At 46.8% G+C, this 25,015-nt stretch overlaps 1 protein-coding gene across 1 annotated transcript; it reads right to left on the bottom strand.

The window, feature by feature from the left end:
- Positions 1–575: 575 nt before the first annotated feature.
- SLC22A7 (solute carrier family 22 member 7) lies at positions 576–18,597 on the bottom strand. Its single transcript, XM_058802767.1, has 10 exons — positions 18,220–18,597; positions 14,526–14,629; positions 9,324–9,478; positions 7,792–7,960; positions 5,300–5,417; positions 4,342–4,451; positions 4,041–4,255; positions 3,048–3,156; positions 1,557–1,763; positions 576–801 (listed from the first exon to the last, which is right to left on the bottom strand). Exons 1-10 carry the CDS (start codon positions 18,595–18,597, stop codon positions 738–740), a joined length of 1,629 nt encoding a protein of 542 aa, XP_058658750.1. The 3' UTR covers positions 576–737.
- Positions 18,598–25,015: the final 6,418 nt, after the last annotated feature.

The following is a 25,015-nucleotide window of genomic DNA, read 5'->3' as shown; positions in this document are numbered from 1 at the left end:
TTGGGGTTTTTGGGGGTTTGGTTTTTTTGGGTGGTTTTTTGTTTGGGTTTTTTTTTTTTTTTTTTTTTTTTTTTTTTGTTTGGTTTGGGTTTTTTGGGTTTGTTTTTTTTCTCCTATAGCTTAAAGTATAATTCTTGCATACACACTAAATTTAAATGCAAGACCATTTTTCTTCTTTGTGTATGTAGGAAAAATGCTTGCAGTTAACCCATTCCCAGTGGGACTCCTGCATGTGCTTTTTTCTGGCTTTGAGCCTCATTGTGAAAACCGTCCAGACCTCTTCTAAATGCAAGAAATATTTGTAGCTACAGTTTGTGGTTTGAAATGAACCATAAATTACCACCCAGCTGGATTTATTGGAGCTGATTTGGGTTTGTGTGATTCTCACTCAGTATTTTTCTGGCTGCATTGTTTCTCCAGGTGTAGGAACTAATGGAGTTTCTGGAGGGCTGTGCACGGATCTGAGAGGTCCAAGTCCAACAAGGCCAAAGACTGGAAGAGTTTAGCACAAGGTACCTTTATTTCCACGCCCTGTTGGCCCTGCATCCTTGCTGCTGGCCACACCACAATGGGTTAGCTCCTGCCAGCTGGTGTCCTGATCTGCCTCCTTCCTCCCGTGTCCTCAGTTCCACTTCCCTTGGGATTGGGATCAGTGGGCAGCAAAGGCTCTTTCCCTGGCAGATCACAGCATGGCTCAGTTTGTGCAGTCCTCCATGCTGGCTGTCCCACAGGATTCCTCACTTCGGGAGAGCCTGCAGTGGCACGCCCTCGGCAGTGCTGGCTTCTGGTGGCACCTTTACTCTGCAAAAAAAAAAATCACTTTTAAAAATGAAACCCACACCTTCATGCAAACACCTGATGTGCACTCCTTCGCCTTTATGGCTATTAATCAGTAAATGCAAAGATGGAACTTGCTTCTACTATAAAGCAAATAATGCAAGTCCTCTAAAAGGTAAGAGCAATGCAAATCATCAAGCTCCAGGCAGAAGAGAGAAATCACCAGTAAACTGCATTTTCTGTTTCAACTTACTGCTGTTCATTATGAGGTCTCACAATAGAAAATGTGAGCTGAGAAAATAATGAAAAAGACACTGTGAGAGTGCCAAATAGAATTCTACCTGAGTGTTTGGTGATGGACTACACAGAGAACACGTGGAGCTGTGCTGTGGGAGGGTCACAGACTTGCTGTGCACTGTAGACTGCTTTCATACTCCATAGTTTACGTGCCTCTCACTTCTATAAATGCTGCATTTCAGTGCCATAAACCACATTAAAACCCTGACCCACAGCTGTGCTTCCTCCTTGGCTCTTCAGGGACTTGACAAGGGTTGGGAGCAGAACTGGACTTTGCCTTGGTGGCTTCCCTCTGACCCCCTCAGCACAAACGTGTGGATGGCCAGAAAAGCGGGAAGGCCAACAGGCCCACAGGCCAACAACCCAGCTGGGCTGTCCCTTCTTCCGCTGCCGCCCACAGACAGGGAAATTGCAGGCGGCAGAGAGGGATGTCCCCATTCCTCATCAGACTCCATGTGCAGGGCAGGACGGGGGTCACTCACTGTGGCTTCTCCACGTCCTCGATGCCCTCGGGCAGGCGCGCGTTGAGCGTCTCCGGGAGCAGGAAGGCCGTGGCGCCGCTGCACACGGCCACGGCGCAGTATGTCACCTCGGGCAGGGACCGCCACACCTCGTCCAGCAGGAACACCAGCGGGGCCAGCGCCCCTCCCAGGCGCGCCAGGAACGACGTGTACCCCATCCCGTTCTGCCTGGAAAGGGGCACACCACCACAGGGGGAAACAGAGGCCTACTTGTGTCATGGCAGGCCTCCGCCCTTTTCCCCTCTGCCATTTTCCCTCTGCCATTTTTTTTTTCTTTCTTCATATCTTCCTAAAATCATCATCATCTATCCCAGAGATCAACTGTGAGAAAGAAGCTGCAGTTCCACACTAAGAATACCTGCTCAAAAGCTGTTTCCACTTTAAATGTCTAACATCCTGACAGCATTTTCTAATAGTAAGACTAGTGAGTCTTCCAACCTGCTTAAAGGAAATCCAATCCAATCCTCCTTCTCCCAGGTATTTCTAGGCAGGTGGTATAGACTAGAGATACCTGTGAGCATTTTTGGTCCAAGGAAGGAGCCCTTAGAGAGGAGACCAGAAATTAAGACCTAATTTTGAGGGGATGGGTGGCATTTCACACTCATGACAAGGATCCCAGGACCTGCTTGTGCATATACAGAACAAGTACTGCAGAAGGAACCAACAATTTTTTCTTTGCCAATGTCTTTGAGCATGAAAGATATAAACTGATCTGGGATAAGAAATGGCAGACCAGTGTGACTGTTTTGTTTAAATGTGAATCTTTCTCCATATACAACAGACCTTTGAAAGCTAAAGGACTAAATAGCAGAGGAGGGTACTCTGGGCAGGAAGGGACAGAAGTGAAGTAGCCCACAAGGCCTGCTGTCATTCATGAGCTTTTTTTCAGACTTCCACAAAGAAATCAGTGAGGTGATGCCCTCCACCAGACTTAGCTATATCCCCACCTATGCAATCTGGTGTTATGTTACCATTTCCCAGGTATGTCAAATAAGCTCTGTTTTTCCTCCTGAAAGGCTGCCTAATGGCTGCTTTAATATCATCCAATGTCCAAAAGACTCTCAAACATGTGGTAGTATGTGTCCCTTGTAAAATTTTGTATTTCAAGTTATTATTTCATGTTCTTTTAACAGTCCCTGACAGATTATAACAGGGAACAAAGACATTACTAAGCACAGGTGCTTTATGGAGTGCAAAGATATTCCCACACAAAATACTACTCACCTTTCCATTCATCTTCCTGTCAGCACAACCTAACCACCCACAACCCAGGTGAAAGAAAGGGTGGCTTTCTGTCTCCCTCTTGTGAGTATATTAAATCCCTAGAACCTAATAGTTCCAGAGGAAAGCGGCAAGTGCTATGTGGTGGTCACCAGCACATCCTGCTGTGCTGATGGCCTGAGCAGCCCAGCCAGGCCCTGGGGGTGTGCTCAGCTGGGTGGCATCTCTTACCTCAGAATGGTGGGGTAGAGCTCTGAGGTGTACAGGAAGACGGTGGTGAAGGCAGCTTCTGAGCAACCCTTGCCCAAAATGGCCACTACTGAACGCAGGGAGCTGAAGGCTGGCGGGAAGGAAAGGCATTTATGGCAGTGAGCTGCCTCTGGGAAGGAACTTCCAGGTCTAAGAAGGGAGAAGGTTCAGTGCTCCCACTCACAAAACAGGGAGGTTCATAGCCCTGGAGCTGCTGTCTCCAAAGGCTGGGTCTGCAGGTTTATTAAGTGTCGCAGACATCTTTTATGAAAAAATCCTTTCCTTAGGATTTTTCCTCCTGAGAAGCTGAGAGGCCTCAGGAACAAAATGTAAACAATGATTATCTGCTGCTGTGGAATGCAACAGGTGGATCTGTGATTGGCCCATGTTGGATGTTTCTAATTAATGGCCAATCAAAGCCCAGGTGGCTCAGACAGAGAGTCTGAGACAGCTGCCTTTGTTATCATTCTTTCCTTTGCTATTCTTAGCTGGCCTTCTGATGAAACCTTTTCTTCTATTTTTTTAGTATCGTTTTAATGTAATTTATATCATAAAATAATAAATGAAGACTTCTGAAACATGGAATCAGATCCTCGCCTGTTCCCCAATCCGAAAACCCCTGTGAACATGGTCACGAGTAAGTATTGGCCCAAGTGGGAGCTGAACTGATGACAGGATAGGTCCTGATGGCAGGATAGGTCCTTTGTCCAGTTCCCATTGGACAAAGTCTCTAATTAAGATAGGCACTGTGCCTTGTCATAGCTGGACCCTTCAGCAGTGACAAAACCGTCTGCTGTGACAGATTTTGGGGTTAGCCCACATCAGTGACCTTGTCTCGTGGACACCCTTCAGGTGGAGGACTTGTCTACAAAGAATTGCCTGTGGCCAAATCCCCGGCTCTCCTTCTTCAGCACTGCCCCAAATGGACCCCCTCCCCCTTTAGCAAGTCCTGTGTAGAGCAGAAGAGCCTCTCACACTTGGGAATGAGGATGTTGGCTCCTATGCAGACCCCGGCCAGGATGAGCGTCCACGCCTGGCTCTGCCGCCGGCCGATTCGGTTCACCAGCACGTACATGGCCATCTTGGCAGGAATCTCAATGACACCAAAGACAAACTGGGAGAGATAGATGCTGAGCCCAAAGCCAGTCAGGTTCATGCTCAAGCCGTAATAGGAGAAGGCAACACCGAACCTGCAAGGATTGGGTGGAGACGGGACTGAGGGAAATCCCTCTGGGAGCTGCAGGATGAATTCCCCCCGGGCAGTGACACTGCTTACCACACCACACCAGAACACACAGAGATCTTCCTCAGGACTGGGGTCCTGAACAAGCTGATGTAGGAGTAACTCCCTCCCATGTTTTTGTCTGTTGCCATCCTTGTGAGGGCCTGGCAGAGATGGAAAGAAGGAAATAGCTCAGCTGCTGTTCTGTTAGGATGCAGACATGAAACCCCAGACAGGCTGGGGACTTTGCCCTTCCCAGCTTCAGATCCACCTTGGATTTTCCATACATTCCCTTTGTAGAGCCATTCTCTGAGCATACATTTTCAGACTCATGTTTTCCTACAACTTTACAGGTTGCCTGCTATTTTAGACCTCTCTTTCTTCCCAAGGTTTCTTCTTCCCTCTCACCTACATGCCCCATGTAGCAGAGAGGTCTGTAGAGAAATGGCAGATGGAAAAGTCAGCGTTGGCCAGTTCCATCCTCTTCCCCATGTGGCTGCCTGCTGTTGTATGAAAAGCTAGCAGCGAGCTTCATGCTTTGTTCTTAGGAGTGCATTCATTTAAAGGGTAATTATTTATCCATCTACTTATATAAGTACAGAAAACCTTAAAAGTCAAGCACTGAGAAGAAGTTCTTCTTCACTGCCTGTGAAGAAGAAGAGACTGCTTGTCCAAAAGGCTTTTTGGCAATTGATTGAGGAGTAAGTACCCACAGAGTTAGTAAGTTCTACTCACCGTGTATTTACTCCACTGTACAGTCCACTGAGGCCTCTTGCCATGGCAAAAACAAGTGGAAAGACACTCCACCTAATGCATGGGATTCCTGGCCTTATGGGAGCTGAGCTGGAGCTTTATCTTTAGGAGTGAATTTCTGCTTTCTAGAGGAAAATGCCCACAGTGCCCCACAGACCACACTGCAGGCTGAGCATTGCTCCAGGTATCAAACAGAAGTAAAACACAGAGAGACAAAGTGGGAGAACAAGAACGTGTGTCTGGATCTCCAGTTCCTTACCTCTGGTGAGACAGCAAAGTCTTTCCTTCCATTCATTCTTGCACATCTGAGCAGGTGCCTGTGGGCTTGCTTCACTTTGCCCTTGGCTATGAGCCACCTGGCAGACTCTGGGACCCACCTGCAGGGGCAAGGAGAGGAGACTGTTCCTCTTGGAGCTGCCTGTTCTCCACCCCATATCCATGGCTCTGGCATCTTCTCCATGAGAATTCCACCTAAACATAACAACTCTGGTGCATGGGAGGAGTAAGGGGGCACACTTTTGACAGATACAGGCTCTTCTACCCCTAAAGGCTGAACTGGCTGAAGTTTCAAACTCTTACCAATTAAAACTGGCCCCAGGGAGTTTTTATTTACATATTTGTGCTTCCTGGGACTCTTTAAGCTTTGAAATTGTCAGCTATTAAAAACCACAATATAGAAAGGATTTTTTGAGCTCTGTACATGCTTTGTTATTTGCTAAAATAATTTGGTTTTCACAATAATCAAAGCCTTCTGCACACTGGAGCCTCCCACTAGAATGGTCCCAGACCAGATCCCTACAATCCAGTGTTTGCGATTCATGTGCCCTAAATCAGATCACAGAAAAACTAATGAGCAACTGTTGTCACTATTCAAGCAGGAATTGAAAACGATGTGTTGAGCAAAAAATGTTTGGAGAATTGGTCTTGTTGAAAGTTTTCATCTCCTTCCCACAGGCTTACAACCTTGGGAAATGTAAAGAAGGAAAGATGGCATTTTGCACTCATTGCCACTGCCTCTAGAGAGTAATACCATGTCTTTTGGCTGTCTGCTGTTTCCACTGAGTTCTGACATTGTGTCAATAATATCTACAGAGTGCTAAATTAGATTTTAATTCCATACTTCAGAGACTTTCAATTTTCTGCAATCACTGACCTTATGGGTGCTTGAAGACTAGAGTATAATTTGTTGGAGAACTAATGTCCATAAAAGATAGTAACATAAGAAGAAAAATCAAATGGTTATGATGAAAAGGGTGGGGGGGTCCAAATCCATCTGTGAATTTCAGCACTTCCAAGAACTCATTTTTTTAATGGGTGGCTGTCCTAGAAAGAGAGCAAAACAACTTGAACTAAAAAAGTCAGCAGGACACGTATTTTAGTTGTGCTGGACTTGATCAGAAATACCAGAAGTTACTCTTTAGACTGTCAATGAATCAGCTCTGTATTCTAATTTGTATTACTACACAGGGAAATAATAAAAAAAAAAAAAAAACCAAAGAAGATGGAAAAATTAAAGTTTCTTTGATTAAATGAACCATATCCCATTTTAAGGCTTAGGAGATGTCAGGTATTCTTAAATAAGGCTACAGGGGGGAATTTGCCCAGAGAAAGCAGGTGTATTTGGCCCATCAGGATGGTTGCACACCTGAGGAAAGCCTTGGGAAGTGCAGAGATAAATGAACTTGACCTAGCCTGAAGGTGTCAGTGGCTTTTATGGAAAATTTGGTATCCTTCCCAGTGGGGTGGGGACAGAGAACGGATAAATGTTTTATCTTGAGTGTACTAAGGATTAAAGCCTGGATCTGGTTGAGTGTTCCTTTATTGGAATCTCTTTTCTTTACTCTGAGCCATGTCTGACAGAGCTGTCATCCTAATGCCTCAGCCTCATTCCTGCCTCCTCCTTGTCCCCAAAACTGGGATGTAACCTTGGGAGAGACAAAACCCAGGCCACTCTGTTGGGAAGGATGAAGGTTTGACAAGAAAGCCTCACAGATATGTATGCTTGGCAGAAAGATTTTTGAATGTAGAGTCTGATGAAGGAATGGAGATGGAAGCAAGTTTTGATACAGAAGAAAAGAATTGCTGAGCCAGTCTTACTGGATAACCAAGGAGGCAAAGGGTGTGTTAGTTAGAAGGGTTTTTTATGATTTAGAGGAAAGGATAGACTTCAAACAAGAAGATGTTTTTACCAAGCAGAAAGGTAGCACAGGCAAACAAGTCAGCAAATGTTGCAAGTAGAAAAAGGTCTCAGAATTTTGTACTGCAAGAAAATTGAAAAACAACTTCTAGCTTAAACTGTAATGTACTAACTTTTAGTGATTAGAGAACAGTAACATGAATATGGTAATTATAGCAGTGATGATAGGCTATAGATAAAAGTTAAGGTATAGATTGGTTCTTCTGTATTAAGATGCTCAACAAAGGAAAGTCTATAATGCACTGTAACCTAAACTCAGGGTCTCCAGGGCTGCCTGCAGCTGGAGCTGACAGCTGTAGGCACAGCTCTGTCACCCACCTCCCTGGGCTGCTGTAACTCTTGGATGGAATAAACTGCATTTTGGAGAGCCCCTGGAGTCCCACATCCCTCATTTAAGCTCTCACGCCCCTCCAGTTTCCCAGAACTGCCACACTTGGGCAATCCAGGTACAGGACCCAGATGAATCCTGCTCATCCTGAGGGGCTCCTGAACGCCTCCTAGGACCCACAGAGGAGGCAAATCCCAGTGTGCTTCCTTCTGGTGGCTGCACTCACCACAGGCAGACGATGCTCAGGAGGCAGGGAGCTGTCACAGCCACCAGCAGCCAGTGCCACTCCCTCACCAGGTAGGCTGCCAGGGCCAGCAGCATGTTCCCCACGCTCCAGAAGATGCTGCTCAGGATCCCGGTGAAGGTGCGGTGCTGGACATCCACCCACTCCATCCCTGCAAGAGAGGGGCACCATCCAGCTGGGACATGCAGGACTTCTCCAGGCAGGGAAGGCATGAAGGAGTTTTTAACAAGGGCAGAACAAGGGAATATCCCTGCTCTGCTCCTTCACAAAGTTCCACTGTTTGGCTGATATTTGGAATACTGAAATATTCAGCTGCAGCACTTAGGCTGTTGCAAAGCTGTCAGCCACTAAAATAAAACTTCAGGGAAAGAAATACTGGGCATGTGTTAAGGAACAGTGCTAAAACCACTCTTGGTGATATTTTTTTTATCCCATTCAATAGCATTCACTTGGTCTTCTTCATCAACCGGATTTTTTTTTCCCCCTAGCCATCTTGCTTGCACAGTTTCCCATTTCTCTCTCATTATTCCCATTTCCACTCATTATTTCAGATTAAAGAAATAGATTGGGAAGGATTGTTTTTCACATGGAGCCCACCCAGAGCAGACAGCAGCAGAAGTGTAAAACCAGCTGGGGGTCTCCTTGTTTGTGTGTGTGAACCAAAAGCCAGTTTTCCTCTGAAGGTTTGGACCTCTAACAATCAGAAATGCCCCTCCCAAGCTCTACTATGACTTGCAGGAATCAATCTTTATAGCAATAAACAAACACAGCAGCCCTTGGGATTTGTCAGGTCTTGTGTGGGCTTTTCCAATGCTGGAGCCATCATAGCCTGATTTTGACTAGATCTGCAAAAATCCTGGAAATTTCTGCTGCAACTGTTAATTGTTCTTGGGTGCAACACTTTTTGCCCAGTATGGCCCAACTGTATCTACAAAATTATCCATTTTGTAGATATCCTGATTTACTGGATATCTACAAAATATTTACTGGATATCCTGAAATCTGGAGTTTGTTTTTTATTATCTAGTTGCCTAAATTCTTCAGCTTCAGTTTTGCGTAGCTCTGTCTGATTTGTAAAAATTTTTTTGGTAGTTCTTCTCATTGTAAAATACAAATTGGCAGCTTAAGAAAACTTGAAACTGGGGAAGTAGAAACACCCTGTAAATGACACAGCATCTCTTGTGCTGAGGATAGGGCAATGCTGGATTGTCCTAACAGTGCTTGAAAGGTGAGAACTTTGTATGAGTGGAAAGGGGAAGAGACTTTGGAGCGTGGCTTTGATTGTGTTGCTGATGGTACTTGACAGGAACTGGGTAGCTTGTTGCAACAGAAGTACTGACGAGTGGCTGCTGCATTTTGAGCAGACTGTTAAATATTAATTAGACCAACAGCAAATTGCAATTCTGGGATCCTCGCAAGCGGGAAACCGTGCGCGCGGCGGTTCCCAGACCGCTGTTCCTGCCTGGCAGAGAATTCCCTCCCCACCCACGGCCTGCCAGGACCCCCACACTCACCCAGAGGCAGGACAATCAGGGACAGGCCACTCAGGGCCACCCCGGTGAGGGTCCGTGTGACGGCCAGCATCGTGTAGGACACGGAGGCGGCGCTCAGCATCCCAAAAACCAGGGAGCACAGCAGGGACAGCTGCAGCATGGCCTTCCTTCCAAACCTGCCACGAGCACAGGCTGGGTTACACTGGTTGGAAACCTGGCGTGGGAGCAGGGTTTGAAATGGGCAAAGCAGAGATTGTAGAGGAAAATTAAAGGATGCAGCATGCTGGAGAGGAAAAAAATTGCTCTGGATCAAGCTGGTGCCACAGTGGGGCAATCCCATGCAGATCCCACCCCATAATCTTTGGGAATCTCCAGTGGAAAGACCAGTGCTGCTCAGAACAACAAATCTGGCTCTCCTGGCCCACAGCACCACCAAAAGCAGTGATGCCAGCTTGAAATCCCGTGTTGCTGTCACACCCTGCTCCCTCCAGTGTCAGTGTCCTCTCCCATGGCTTACTCAGCACTGGCCACTGCCACCACTCTCAAGGAGGTGACAGAGCTGTGACACCTTCACCCTGCTCCTTGGAAGGAAAAGGAAGGAATCCCATTGTCTGCCCACATGTGCAAATGGCCCTGAAATCCTAAGGGGTTTCTGAGGAATCTGCCAGGTTGTTGTTCCCCTGGGGTTCCCTTTCCCTGTTATCCAGAGTCCTCTGTGGAGAGTGTGGAGAAATACAGAACATCAAATGCACACAAATGCAATATAAATGTATATAAACACACAGACAAACACTCTCACAGACAGAGAAATATGTCTGCATGTGTTTCTGCGCAACCTATGAAAATGTAATAATCCAAATGGAGCACAAGGTGTCGGTCTCCTGATGAACATCAGCACTGCATGCTAGGAAAGCTGAGGCTCAAGCAGCAGCAGTAGATTCAGCCTGCCTGCAGGTGATGTGCAGCCCACAAGGACTGAAATCCTGCTCTGATCCTGGCATTAGGGCTCTCCCAGTGCCCCCCTGAGAAGGATGGTGCAGGAACAATTGCTCCAGGGGAAAAAGTGGCATTGCTAGGACATAATGCCGCAGTAACATTCCCAAAAATAATAAAAAATTACTTCATTCAGCAGGTGATAAATGAACCTACAGGCAAACCCCCCCCCCCCCCCCCCCCCAATTTGTGGCTTGGGTACGGGGAGTTTGCTGGATCTGCTTTGAAATTTAAGCTGGGACAGTTTGTAAAAGACACTTTGATGCACCTGGGTCAGAACAGGAAGCACCAGAAACCCCCCAGAGCTGGATCCAGTTTCCAATGGGGAACTGCCCAAGAAAGAAAATACATTTTGTAAATGAAGATTTTTTCCTTGAAAATAAAGTAAGGAGGGTATAAAACCCATAATATTCCATACAGGAGTCAAGGCAGCTATTTAAGGAACCATTACTAAACTCTTAGCAAAAGGAAAACCAGGATATAGGGAGGCTGCTAGAAATAATGCCATTAAAATTGTCTTCAAAGAGAGTGGTAGGAAAGCACAACTTCTGAAAGACTGTAGAAAATACAATAAAAGGAGCAGACTGCAGAAGCATAAAAATTAATAAAAAAGCCATTTTCATTAATAACCCCCAATCTGGAAGTCTGCCAAAGCATTATTGAACCAATTCAGTACAAGGACAAGGTAGAAAAGGAGTGTTTGGAGAAGAGCAGACAATAACAGAAACAATAAATATGTTATATATATATTGTTTCTGTTATTATTTCTGTTATACAAATTGTATATATAATATATATACTATGTATATATACACTATATATATATATATATATATATATATATATATATATATGTATGTATGTATTTTTGCATACATTTGTTCACAGTGAAGGTTTTTGGATGCTTTACCTGGGTCAAATTTGTCACTGGAATAGATCTCAAATCCAAATATCTGTGATGGCTTAGAAAAAACCTGAACCCGAACAGCAGCAAAATGCCAGATGGTTTTCCCCCTGGAGCACCAGAGATGAAACCTCTGCCTCACTGTTAGCACAAAGAAGTGGGATCTCATCTCTGTCAGAGAAAAGGAGGGTTGCTAATGGGAGGTCAGCTTTAAAGAGATGATAGGGGAGATGTGGGGGGTGATATCTGAGGTTTTACCTAATGATCCCTAATTTTCCCCTTGCTTCCCTAACCACTGATCACTGCTGTGTGGATGCTTGCCCAGAGCAAAATTGTGTTTTGCTGTATAATGCCAAAATCTTCCTGCTGAGTAGCTGTGGTCAGCTCAGAGCCTCCATTTGAAATGAGAGGTTTGAATTGTTTCTCTATTTTAGATTGATCTGCCCCAATTGTCTCATCCAGTCACAGTCCTGTAACTCCTTCTGCAAAGCCTCCAGCCTCTGACCTCATCTCTGCCAGGCTCAGCATCCCCTCCCCACTTGCTCCCTTCCCAGATTATTTATGAATGCACTGAAAAGCACAAAATTCCAAGCACAGGCTGCTCCCCTGTCATCACGGAGCACTTGCATTTCCTCTCTTTTACTAATTCAGTCATGCCGAGACCTTCCTTCTCACCCTGGGGCAGCTCAGTTTCTGCAGGAGTGTTTGATGAGGAGGCTGAGATGGTGTCTCCTCTGCTCACACGCCTGTTGATCCATGCAAAGAAATCCTGCACATTTTTAAGGCTTGGATCTTTTGGAAAACCCAGCTGATTCTTCACTGGTGCGTCCCACCTCCCCCTGAGGCTCTGGGTCCATCTTTCAGAGGAGTTTCTGCCAATTTGCCTGGTGCAGACAGTGGTCAGGCTGCCTGGCACTCCTGAGAGCTTATTTGGACACCAGTTAAAAGCTTTTCTATCCCCAGGATGCTGCAGGGCTCCAGGACAATGTCTCCTTACTCCTGGCATTTAACTGGAATCCCTCTGGTGTTTTCCTCTCTGCCTTCTTCTGTCAGCTCATTCAAAGCTCCAGCTCCAGCACCTGCCTCTACACATTCTCCCACTGTGAGCAGAGACTTATTTATGTCTCACACTACAGCCTCTTTATTTACAGATGCTCCTTTTATGCCTTGATCCTCTGCTGGCTCTTCCCCCTCACAATCCATTTGTGAAACAATTTACTTTTCATTTTGTGCTACCTTGTGTTATCTTATTTTCTGCCATATTTTGTCCTGCTCCTTTTCTCAGTTCTGATTTTCTCCCCCTCCAGCTGTGCTATAAAACTACTGTGGTTACAAAGCCAAGGCACACAGTTTGAAAATCATGCAGGTGCCTTGGGTCCTTGTACAAGCACAGCCAGGTACCCACGGGTAAAGATATGGATGTAAAAATTCCCATCTGCAGCGCTGTGAAAAATGCATGTATTTTATGATTGGCTTTTCACAAATATTAAAATGAATATTATAGGTGTTGTGTTAGAAAGTAACGCTGTATTCATTCTCTTAAGCACTGTGTTAATTATAGTTTTAGGTTATAAAAAATGTTAAAATAGAAACTATGCTATGTAGGATACTTTTGTTTAAGAAAGGACTCGCAGTGAGAGAGGACCCACAGGAAACTTCAATCTTTCGGAGAAAAAGAATTTATTGCTCCCTTATCAGAAGAAATGAACTTCTTCCTGCCTCGAAGGCGCTGTCAGGATTCAGAGGAAGAAGCTGACACTGACCAGACAGAATCCTGTGTTTGAATGGAATTTATGCATCATGTATGAGGTGTATGAATATGCAACAGGCTGTTGCTTTTAAGGGTTAATCCTTTGTTAACTGTGTCCTTTTTCAGGCTTGTGCTGCCCAGAAAAAGGTACCTGGAATGTCCCTAACTCTTTGTATTTATTGTCCCATATTGTCCTAATTCAATTTGTCCAAATTATTACTCTAATTGTATTATTATTTTTATATAACCATTTTATTACTATTAAGCTTTTAAAATTTTAAAAACGAGTGATTGGCGTTTTTAACAAGCACTAACGTCTCTGGGTCCTTCACACTTCAGGTTCCCCTCTGCAGTGATTCTGCAGCTTGCTGTACTCTAATTCCTCCCAGAGGAAGGAAATCAGGAAGCAGTTTCCCAGTTATGAATAATGAACAGGGAGCAGCACATCCCAACTTCGTGCCTGGACTCTGTGTCCTCTGATGGGTTTCCTGGTTTTTGCTGCTTGCAAAAATATTTGGTTTCTTATCTGATGCCCTTTCTAGGTTATTACTTGGATTTATTTTTCAGGTTTATGTTGTCATATCCTAACATTTAACCAGAGAGAGCAGCTTTGTTTCTGTTTCCTTCATTGCTTTACCTCTTCCTTAAGGAATAAATACCTCCCTGCTTGAAAAAAAATATCCTTTACCCTGATTCTCTAGGAATGACAGAGTCAGATTTTGCTTGCTGGAAACTTGTCACAGACATCTTTTATGAAAAATCTTTTCCTTAGGATTTTTCCTCCTGAGAAGCTGAGAGGCCTCAGGAACAAAATGTAAACATTGATTATCTGCTGCTGTGGGATGCAACAGGTGCATCTGTGATTGGCCCATGTTGGTTGTTTATAATTAATAGCTAATCACAGTGAGCTGGACAGAGTCCGAGATACAAGCCTTTGTTATCCTTCTTTCCTATTCTATTCTTAGCTAGCCTTCTGATGAAACCTTTTCTTCTATTCTTTTAGTATAGCTTTAACGTAATATATATCATAAAATAATAAATCAAGCCTTCTGAAACATGGAGTCAGATCCTCATCTCTTCCCTCATCCTAAGACCCCTGTGAACATGGTCACAGAAACTCTTTTGAGCTATGGCAAGAAATTCCTCTGAGCCCCTCAATTGGGTGTTATAATTTGTGTATAATTTGCAAGGAGTTCACTCTTTAGCTGGAGTTTTTGTCCAGCTTTGTATCAATCAGCTCACTCCATTTTTAGACTGAAACTGGTCTGGCAGACTGAATTGTTTTTGTTTTTTGTTTTTTTATTGTTCCTGCAGCACTTCTGCCCACAGTCAGCAGTGCATCTGCCTCCTGCCCAAGGCCAGAGCTGCTTCTGTGATCCAGGATGCATTTTGTGGCTCACTGATCCAGGAAGAGTTTACTCCCTTGGATCCAATTTCCCAGTGAGAGGCTGGATCTCCCTTTGCAGTTGCCTTTTGTCCTTCCCCCGCCCCTCTGGCTGATTGCTGGAGGTGGCATGTGTGTGGAATTCTTTCTGTGAAGCCAAGGCCCTGAGGAGCAGCCTGGGAGGGCTCAAACCTGTCAGAGAGGTCCCCGAACACCATGGCCCCCACGGTGACGCCGATGAAGAAGAAGGTTGCTGTCGCCTGGTTCAGCCCACGCTGCTCACACACGAGGTCCCACTGAAACACAAGGCCAAAATGACACTTTAGTGCCCAGCCCAGCCCCTGCTGCCTTCTCACGCTCCTTCATTCCACTGCATCGTGCAGTTTGTGTCTGCTGAGTCTGATGGACCGGTGGGATCCTGCACTAAACTGCACATCAGACAGTGCCAGGGTCCTGTGTCGCAGACATCTTCTCATGAAAATGCTTTCCTTGGATTTTTTCCTCCTGAGAAGCCTCAGGAACAAAATGTAAGCAATGGTTATCTGCTGCTGTGGAATGCAACAGGTGGATCTGTGATTGGTCTCATGTGGTTGTTTGTAATTAATGGCCAATCATGGCACAGCTGGCTCCAACAGAGAGTCTGGGACAGCTGCCTTTGTTATTCATTCCTTTCTATTCTTAGCTTAGCTAGCCTTCTGAGGAGAACCTTTTCTTCTATTCTTTTAGTATAGTTTTAATGCAATATATATAATAAAATAATAAATCAGCCTTCTGAAACATGGAGTCAGATCCTCATCTCTTCCCTCAACCTGAGACCCCTGTGAACACGGTCACAGTCCTGGAAAATGGAAAGCTGAATCTTACAAAAGTCCCAGTTATCCATCCCCACTGTGACAGCCTCTCTGTGAACGCTTCAGGTGGAAAGGGACCTGGGGGTGCTGGTTGACAGTCAATTGAATATGAGCCAGCAATGTGCCCAGGTGGCCAAGAAGGCCAATGGCATCCTGGCCAGTATCAGGAATGGAGTGGCCAGCAGGAGCAGGGAGGTCATTCTTCCCCTGTACTCGGCACTGGTGAGGCCTCACTTGGAGTATTGTATCCAGTTCTGGGCCCCTCACTTTAGGAGGGATGTTGAGATGCTTGAGCGTGTCCAGAGGAGGGCAACGAGGCTGATAAGGGGCTTGGAGCACAAGCCATACGAAGAGCGACTGAGGGAGCTGGGGTTGTTCAGCCTGGAGAAAAGGAGACTCAGGGGCGACCTCATCGCTCTCTACAACTTCCTGAAGGGTGGCTGTGGTGAGCTGGGGGTCGGCCTCTTTCTCCGGGCGACAACAGATAGAACAAGAGGACACAGTCTCAAGCTGCATCAAGGGAGATGCAAGTTAGAATTAAGAAGGAAGTTTTTTACAGAAAGAGTGGTCAGATACTGGAATCATCTACCCAGTGAGGTGGTGGAGTCATCATCCCTCGAAGAGTTCAAAAAAAGACTGGATGTGGCACTTGCTGCCATGATCTAGTTGAATTGTTAGAACATGGGTTGGACTTGATGATCTTATAGGTCTCTTCCAGCCTTGAATTTCTGTGATTCTGCGATTCTGTGATTCATGGAATCACAGAACTGTAGAGGATGCTGAGTTGGAAGGGACCCATCAGGGCATCGAGTCCAACTCCTGGCCCTGCACAGGACACTCCAAAAGTCACCCCAAGTGCCTGAGATTTTTGTCCAATTGCTTCTGGAGCTCTGTCACTCCGGTGCTGTGACCACTGCCCTGGGGAGCCTGTTCCAGTGCCCAGCCACCCTCTGGGTGAAGAACTTTTCTCTGATATCCAAACTAAACCTCCCCTGACTCAACTTCAGCCCATTCCCATGGGTTCTGTCACTGCTCACCACTGAGAAAAGAGCAGTGTCTGCCCCTCCACTTGCCCTTGTGGGGATGTTGAAGACCCCAATGTAGTCTCCCCTCAGTCTCCTCCAGGCTGGACAGACCAAGTGTCCTCAGCCACTCCTCATGTGTCTTCCTCTGCAGGCCCTTCACCATCCTCATGGCTCTCCTTTGAATGCTCTCCAATAGCTGAGTGTCTCTTTTATATTGTGGTGCCCAAAGCTGCCTCCAGGACTCGAGGCGAGGCTGCCCCAGTGCAGAGCAGAGCAGAGCGGAGCAGGACAATCCCCTCCTTTGACTGCTTGGTGATGCTGTGCCTGATGCCCCTAGGACAGAGCTGGGCATCAGAAAACTTTCCTGGGTGCCACACACAGAGAGTTCCCCATTTTCCTCTCCTGACCTCTGCCAGACCTGCCCAGGTGCAAGTCTCTCCCCCAGCTCCTCTGTTGTGCCCTGAGGGTGCCCTGGTGAGCTGGGCATTGTCAGGGCAGTCTCATGGCCTTGTCACTGCAGTGAGCTGTCACAGCCAGCCCTCAGTGAGCACTGGGGACAGCTGTGATGATAACCAGTTCCTCTTGCCCTGGCCAGTTTCCTTGCAAGATGTCTGTGCAGGGAAGAGGAGGGCAGAGGGGAGGTAAGGTCAAATACTTGCTCTTAATACCAACCTATTGATTTCTTACTGAGAGGTTGGTTTGGACATCCATCCTAATTAAGTTAATGAACATAATTTTACTTTCTCAGAAGTGCAAACATCACAAATCTCTACAGAATGCAGAGTTAATTTTCTCTGTGTGCAAATGTGGCAAAATTTAATCATCAACCCACACCTGCAGCCAGCTAGACCTCGAGCAACCTTTCTTGCTACAAGAGCAGAATTCCAGAGAGAGTCCTGGTCCCTTGCAGGGCCTCTGGCCATGGGAGCAGCATCACGAGGCTCCATGTGCAGAGTTTCTCCTTCTAGCTTCTCCCTCAGCACTGCTTCCCATCTCCAGTGCAGAAATGAGGTGCAGACCCAGGGCACACACCACCCTCACCCCTGTGAGGAGCAGGAGGGGTTGGGTGGTGGGGAGGAAGCAGCAGCTCCTTGTCCTTGCTCCCACTGAGACAACAGCACCATCCTTCTACCCCAGCTGTGCCCCTTTTGCCTGACCAAACTTCCCCTTCCCTGAGACCTTGTGTGGTTTGGGCTGTTTCCCAAGGAAAGTAAAGCATTAACACCCAGAGGTATCACTGCTAGCCCTGGAAAAGTGTTTCAGGAGGTGCGTGGTTAATGTTTGATGGGCAGGGAACCTTCTGCAGGCTCAAGGTTATGGCTGGCTACGAGCTCAGTGGAAGACCCTCAGTGGAGAGAACATTGGATTTGGGAGAGAGATATTGGTGGTAAGGGAAGAGAGGCAGCACAACCCTGGGGAGAAAAAAGAGAAGAGAAGAGAAGAGAAGAGAAGAGAAGAGAAGAGAAGAGAAGAGAAGAGAAGAGAAGAGAAGAGAAGAGAAGAGAAGAGAAGAGAAGAGAAGAGAAGAGAAGAGAAGAGAAGAGAAGAGAAGAAGGTGAAGATCAGTGAGGAAGGGTGGCCAAGGGAATAGAAGTTATAAAGTGTTTAGAAAACCAAGAAAGGAAATCAAGAGCTCATGTGAAAGCCTGACAGGATGCAATCTTGTGCAAATGCCACACAGAGAAAATCTTATATCTGTTTCTTTCCACTGCCATCTGACCCCCTCCCAAATCTCTCAATCATCTGGAGAAATTAGGATGATTATAATGAGAAATGTTGGTATCAACCTAAGCAAGAGGGGATGCTCACAAAAATAATATTAATAAATGTTAGCTCCTATAGTGAGCTTCAGAGAGCTTCCCCCTCCCAGGACATCTTCTCTGAGCAGGTCATGTCCACAATGCACAGATTCCCCTCTCATTCTGTACACTCAGCAAACTCCTCTCCATCTCCTTCTCTAAAAACACAGAGCTAATTTCAGTTTTGGCTGGATCCCAGGCCAGGAGTTACCTGGGTGGAGATGGTGGAGGTGAACTGAGAGTGGTCATAGACCCATCCGTGCTGGCAGGGCTGGATGATGGATTTGTTCTCTGGCTGCAGAGAGGAGTTGAGCAGCAGGTGGAACTGAGGCTGTGAGAACATCTCACAGGAGCTGAAAGTGCCATCAAGCTTCTGAGGGATGCTGATGAGCAGAACTTCCTCCCTGGTGAGGTTCACAAATGCCTCTCGGTGTGGAATTGCACAGTGATGAGAGGGGGTGGCAGCGAGAAAATTGTGCAGCAGGAAATGCATGGGAAGGTTGATCCTTGCAAGGCAGAGGACAGCCAAAATCAAAATCTGGAATCTGCCAAAGCCCCCAATTTCCAGCAAGAGATCCTCAAATTTCATCTTTTTTTTCCTGTGGTGTTTGCTCATTCAGAGCAGATAGGTACCAAGGAGCAGCAACATGAGGTTGAAAAGCAGCCTCTGCTCCTGGAGCTCAACTACCCATGGCTTTTCATACAGCCACCTCTTTGGACTTTGAGACCTTGCTGGAAGGTGTCAAAAGTCACAGTGGAGCTCTTCATTTAGGGCATAGCCAAAGGAATGATCCTGTGAGCCCACATCCCTTGGAAAGGACCCAGCACAGGGCACCTGATCTTCTGGAGTCCTTTCCTGCTGCTGTGGTTTTGGAGAGGGACATCTGCTTTAGGAAGGGAGGCTGTGGGGACACTCTCATTTGTCATGTGCAGGTCCTGCAGCAAACTCTGCCTGCTGTGAGCTGGTCACCAGCCAGACCTGCTGGACTGTGACAGAGGAGGAGCAGGGGTGTCCCACTGGGTCAGGGCATCCAAGGACACCCAGCCTGGCCGCTGAGCACCAGCCAAGTGTGTTTTGGTGTGGTTTGTGTCACACCATGCCCTTGGAGCAGGGAGTGCAGAGAGGCTGCCTGGAAGGGAGATGTGTCTCAGAGAGGTGTGTGTGCCCTTTGGGTGGGTAAGGGCCACCTGCTCACGTGTGCCCTGCAAAGAATGGAAAAAGTGAAAAGTCCTTTTCTCCTGGATGCCTGGAAAGGTGTTTTGCCAGGACAAAGGCAAGGAGCTGGTGAGAGCTGCAGTGCTGGCAGGCAGAGAGGCTGCACCTCTCATGCTGGGGGCCATGACACACTCTGCAGGGTCCAGGCATGGGGACAGAGGTGACAGCCAAAGGAGTGAATGTGCAACAGGGCCACAGGTGCTGCTGCCCCTGCTGCACAGACTGGGGATGAGATTGGGGCAGTAAATTCAAAGCAGGGGGAGAAAGGGCTGACTCTGCCTGGGGACCTTCTCCTGCAAGTGCCCTCACACCTGGGGACACGACATGAGCCTGCTTCCCCTGCAGCAGGTGCTCCAGGCAGACTGGGCCCATGAGAAGGTTGTGTCCTCAGCTCAGGGGGCTGAGAATCACACAGCAAGCAGGAGCAGCACCCTGCAAAGGCCACAACTGAAGAAGCAGAGCAGTGGAGCTGCTGAGAACTTACTCTAACTTATATCCCATTTTCACCCTCTGTACCCAGTGCATTTTCACCCTCTGTACCTCTCTCCTTGCTGTCTCTGCCCTCCCTCCTCCACCAGCCCTGCACTCCTGAGTGTTGGTAGGTGCTGATGCATCATCTCCAGCCTTTCTCCAAGCTGTTGCCCTGGACATGCTCTGCTTTAAAGCAGCTCCATTCACATGAAAGCAGGGTTGGTTGGTGTTGGGATGCAGGCACAGCAGGGTCTGGGCTCAGGGAATGCTGGAAGTGGTGCTGAGTGCCAGGAGCTGCCTGTCTGCACTGCCCTGCCCTGGAGCCAAGGGCTGGGGACAAGGGGCTGCAGAGCAGCAGGTGGGGATGAGGAGATCCAAAAGAGCTTTTCCAAAAGGGCTCCTGCTGTGGCTGATGGCCCAGACCATGTGTTGCCCAGACAAGAAGTGCTGTGAGGGCACAGAGCAGAATAACACCACAATCTGTGACCTTAGGAGACATTTCCCCCTTTCAGCAGCATACCTGGCCACCCATGTTTCACTAATGTGCTGCCCCAGTGCCATGGAGTGAGCCATCTCAGTGTTCATCCCAGGACAGGCACACAGGAGTGAAGCAGGGACACCAGACAATGCTGTGCCTCCAGGGTTACAGTTTAAGCTGAAGCTGAACTAAAGGACAAATTATTTTTTCATCACCAGTCTTCTAAGAGCAAGGGAGAGAAACTCTAATAGATGTGCTGCTGAATATTTAAACTGCAAACAGATCCAGCCACTCCAGTCAGAACTGAGATTATGGATCACTGTTCTGCAGCTCCTGGGGCTCTGCTGCTCCTGCTGCATTCCTTGAAATGTACATTGCTCTGTTTCTTGAACCCAAATGTGCTCCTTTAACCAGTCACCAGCTTCAGTTAATGGCCAACACATGTGCAAGGTCTGTGACTGATTTGACTGAATTAACAACTTGGTTAATTAGAGCTGGCTCAAACAGCTTGGAAATGCCTGGTGAGAGCAGCCAGACTCCTGTGCTGCTGTCACACACAATGCTGAAAGGAAGAGTTTACTTTTTACTTCACACATCTAACACTTCCTGCTGCAATGTTTCTGATCCTTTTCAGGATGCCAGCTACTTGTTGAGAGGGGTGGATTATTAAATTACTTGGTCACTAAGGTGTTAGCTTTTCTGTTTCCAGCAGTAATTTCTTAACACCTTCTATGGAGCTGCAATAGCTTGGATGGTGCAAGGAGTGAAGGAGCCTTTAGCAACTGGAGCCACCCCTCAGGTGTCTCAACAGAGATTTGATCAGTGCTTGCAGGATGGTGCTTCAATGATAATTTTCTATGTTCTCTCCAAATTACACCTCAGTGCCATGAAAATCTGTGTCCATCAGAGCTGGACCTGCTGTTGGAGGGCAGAAGAGTCTCCTTCTCACTGCAGCTCAGTGCAGCCTGCAGGAGGGAGATGTGACACACAGAGGGAGGCTCTATTTTTTTTCCTCTAATTTGTAAAGGCAGTTTAGGCAGGCAGATGCACAGAGCTGAGGATCCCTACAGTGTCAGTCTGGGCTGCACTGTGCTGCAGCAGCGTGTCCAAACACTCCTGGCACCACGTGTGCACACCAGATTGTGTAGCTCAGCTGGAGAAAGAGAAGGTGCAGCCAACAAAGAGGTCCTGGGGTTCCTCTTTGGGGGTCTTTGTTTGGTCATAGAATAAAGGGAGTTAATGCCATTCTGACTTGGTGCCACGTTAGCAAGACTCTGCTTTCCATTGCTTGCAGCTGTCTTGTGTGCAGTTGTTTTACTCATCTGCACAAATGACAACTGCTTTGCAAGTACACGGGGTCTTGTGAAAAATGCATGTATTTTATGATTGGCTTTTCACAAATATTAAAATGAATATTGTATGTGTTGTGTTAGAAAGTAATGTTGTATTAATTCTCTTAAGTAGTGAGTTAAACATAGTTTTAGGTTATAAAGAATGTTAAAATAGAAACTATGCTGTGTAGGATACTTTTTTTAAAGAAAGGACTGGCAGTGAGATAGCAGCCACAGGACACCTAAATCTTTCAGAGAAAAATAATTTATTGCTCCCTTTTTAGAAGAAACAAACTTCTTCCTGCCTCGAAGGCGCTGTCAGGATTGAGAGGAAGAAGCTGACACTGACCAGAATCTTGTGTTTGAATGGAATTTATGCATCATGTATGAGGTGTATGAATATGCAACAGGCTGTTGCTTTTAAGGGTTAATCCTTTGTTAACTGTGTCCTTTTTCGGGCTCATGCTGCCCAGAAAAAGGTACCCAGACATCCTTAACTCTTTGTATTTATTGTCCCATATTGTCCTAATTCAATTTGTCCAAATTATTATTACTCTAATTGTATTATTATTTTTCTAACAATTTTATTACTATTAAACTTTAAAAATTTTAAAAACAAGAGATTGCCATTTTTCACAGTCTGGCCGAAGGTTTTTTTCTTACCTGTCAAAAATACAACATTGATTTTTTTCTTAGTGTGAAAGGACATGAGCCACTTCCATGTCTTCTGCTGTGTGGGATCATGGATCCACAGCCAGCACTTGTATGCTCCCTGCTTCCCCAAAAGATCCTCCAGACCTGTCTCATGGCCCTTCTTCACCTTTCCATATCTTATGGAACTAATTTAGTGTCATTTTCCTCTAACTGGTGCTGTTGGAAAACTGTAGCAAGACAGAGATTCAGCCCAAATTATTTGGCTGCATTTTACAGAGGAAAAGGCAAATCCAAACCCCTCCTTCAGTCAGGGAAAGAAAGACACAGCAGGAACAGGAAGTCCAGACAGGATCACATATTTTCAGGGGTGAGATTCCATCTGATATCCTCTCACTTAGACAGGATAATCCTGTGTGAAGTAAAACATTGCCAGGGAACTCGAAACAAACCCACTGGTTGAGGGAGCAGCATGAGCAGGGAATGATGACCCAGGAGCTGGGAAGACTACAGGACTGCCTCTTCCTGACATAGACTTTTAGGAGCTTTTATGTCCCAGTGTTTATTTTTATCATTTTGGATTCTACACTGGAGTCAAATGTGTTTTCTTTTGGCTATAGGAGAAAGAATAAAATCTGTCATCACAGGAATAACTTTCCAAGGGAGTAGGTTTTTTATTCTTTGCTGTTCCCTCTTCCAGAACCCTCTCCTAAAGCTGGATACTAAACTCTTACCACACACCCCTGGATGTGGTCTGCACCCCATAGGCAGGAGGTAACTTGAGCATGGTAAAAGGAATGTTGTAAAAATTGTCCTCAGCTTCAACATCAGATGGTCAGAGAGTATTGAAAGTCAAACCATGCTAAGTTACTGGTTTGCTTTTGCTCCACTTCCCACATATTAATGTGCAGGTCCAACATGTCTCCAAATGTGGCATCTTAACTGTGGCATCTTGACTGTGCAAAGCACATATTATTTTATTTTATTGTTGTTAAAAAAGCAGGCTTTTCTCTCTGACAAGTGCTGTTTTGGGAGTGGATGGCTGAGCCTGCTGCCTGCAGTGTGGGTGTAAAGAAGGTTCATGGTGAAGGAACATGTCTTGCAACACCAATAAATGGGAGAGGACACCAATGAAAAGGTAGACAGGCTTTTAATGGCATGATCCAGAATCCCCTTTTAATAACAAATCTAATGACAACTGCGTCTGATATGAACAAGAAATGGCATAATTGTTTATTTTTTTTTTTTAAGATGTGATCTGAAATTAAGACAAATGCCAGGTGGGTCTGTACACAGACAGGGCTTCTGTGATGCATGCCAGATTTTATGGCCAAGAAATTCGCCATGCAGTTGAACCAGATTGTGGTTCCTCAGTCGGAGTCCTACATTCTGTTTGCAGTGTGTAAACATTCTCCAGCTGCTTTCCTAAAGAATGCAAAGAAGATATGTAGAGAGAGATTCAGCCTTGGGATTCAGTCACATTTCCAGGCAGAAGGAGCAGAAGTCCTGTCTCCAGAATGTGCCAGAGGCGAAGGAAAACGTCGGTGCGCCAGGTACAACATCTGAGTGTAGAGTCACATGCTATCGTGTTAAAAGGAGATCTATAAAATCATCTGTGCTCCCAGCTCCAATTCCTGTCTGGAGAAGAAGCAGCAGGTCCCATAGCACAGCAGTCCTGGTTTCACAGCCAGGGGTACCCCCACGTCCTGCAGAGCTCATCCCACCCTCCGCAGGGACGGTCCCGAGCCTGTGCCACGTGCTCCCGAGGGAACATCAGCCCCAGCCTCCTCCAGGAGCCTGTGCAGAGCTCCCTGAGCTCCAGGCAGGGCAACATCAGCCCCAGCCTCCTCCAGGAACCCGTGCAGAGCTCCCTGAGCTCCAGGCAGGGCAACACGGGCCCAGGCAGAGGCAGAGCAGCCCCTGAGGAGCACTGAGCTGGCACCAGTCCTGCAGGGTCTTCACCAAAGCCCAGCTCTCACCCCTGAGCCCCCTCTGCTTCAGGAGCTAAGAGCAGGAGAAATTATTATCTTGGTCCCTACAAGGAACCCAGCTCTGGATTTGCTTTGGTAGCTCCCTTTCTCCTTTCAGCACAGAGGGCATCAGTGTTCCCTTTGAACCTGCTTTCCAGCCATTTGCAGCTCCAGAAATAAAAGTGATTATGTTCCTCCTTGTGACCCAGCACATGGCCTGTATGGGTTGCACAGGTTGATGGCCAAGTCTGCCTCAGGCTCTGCAGAATCCAGGAGGGCTTCAACCCCCCAGGCAAAAAAGGACTGACCTGGAGGGAACATACAGTTGTTACTTTGAAGGCAAGATTTGCTGGAGGAGCTACAGTAGGAATGAAGTGACAGGAGAGTGATGGTGGATAGATCACTGTCATCTCCTGGGATTCTGGCTGCACTGGGGATCACATCTCACCCCAGCCTGCAGGCAGAGCTATTCCCTGGCCTTGCAAAACTCCCAGCCCCGGTGCTCATGGAGGTCTAAACATCAGCTGGCTCAGCTGCCACTGCCAGCACAGTCCCAGCCCCTTGGGAAGCAGCTCCTGCACAGCCACTGGGGGGTTCTGCACACACTGAGCCCACCCAGCAGCCCAGTCACAGGCACATGCCACAGGAAAGGCCCTGAACAGCAGCCCGAGCTCTCCTCCTCATGGGGAGGTGCAGGAGTAGCTGGCAAACGGAACCAAACTTGCAAACCCTCAGGTGGTCCCCCTGGACTTTGTCAAACCAGCCCAGCACTGCTGGAGCATGGCCATGTTCCAGTTCAGCCAGAAGAAACTCATTTGATACCAAACTCATGATGTCCACAGTGGGACTCTTACTGTGTTCACAGGATTAATTTAACTGCAGGTGGCTGA

The sequence above is a fragment of the Ammospiza caudacuta genome, chromosome 3, assembly GCF_027887145.1.
Source record: "Ammospiza caudacuta isolate bAmmCau1 chromosome 3, bAmmCau1.pri, whole genome shotgun sequence".
Lineage (NCBI taxonomy): Eukaryota > Metazoa > Chordata > Aves > Passeriformes > Passerellidae > Ammospiza > Ammospiza caudacuta.
Note: the sequence above shows the minus strand (reverse complement) of the source record. Positions and strands in the feature narration are given on the sequence as shown.

Bases quoted from the DNA above. Each gene is read 5' to 3' on its own strand.
- SLC22A7 (XM_058802767.1), bottom strand. From the start codon at position 18,597: ATGAAATTTGAGGATCTCTTGCTGGAAATTGGGGGCTTTGGCAGATTC. The intron at 4,452-5,299 runs GTAAGGAACTGG...CATCTCTGCCAG, and splicing joins ACTTTGCTGTCTCACCAGAG to GCCCTCACAAGGATGGCAAC. The intron at 1,764-3,047 runs GTAAGAGATGCC...GCCCCTTTCCAG, and splicing joins CTCTACCCCACCATTCTGAG to GCAGAACGGGATGGGGTACA.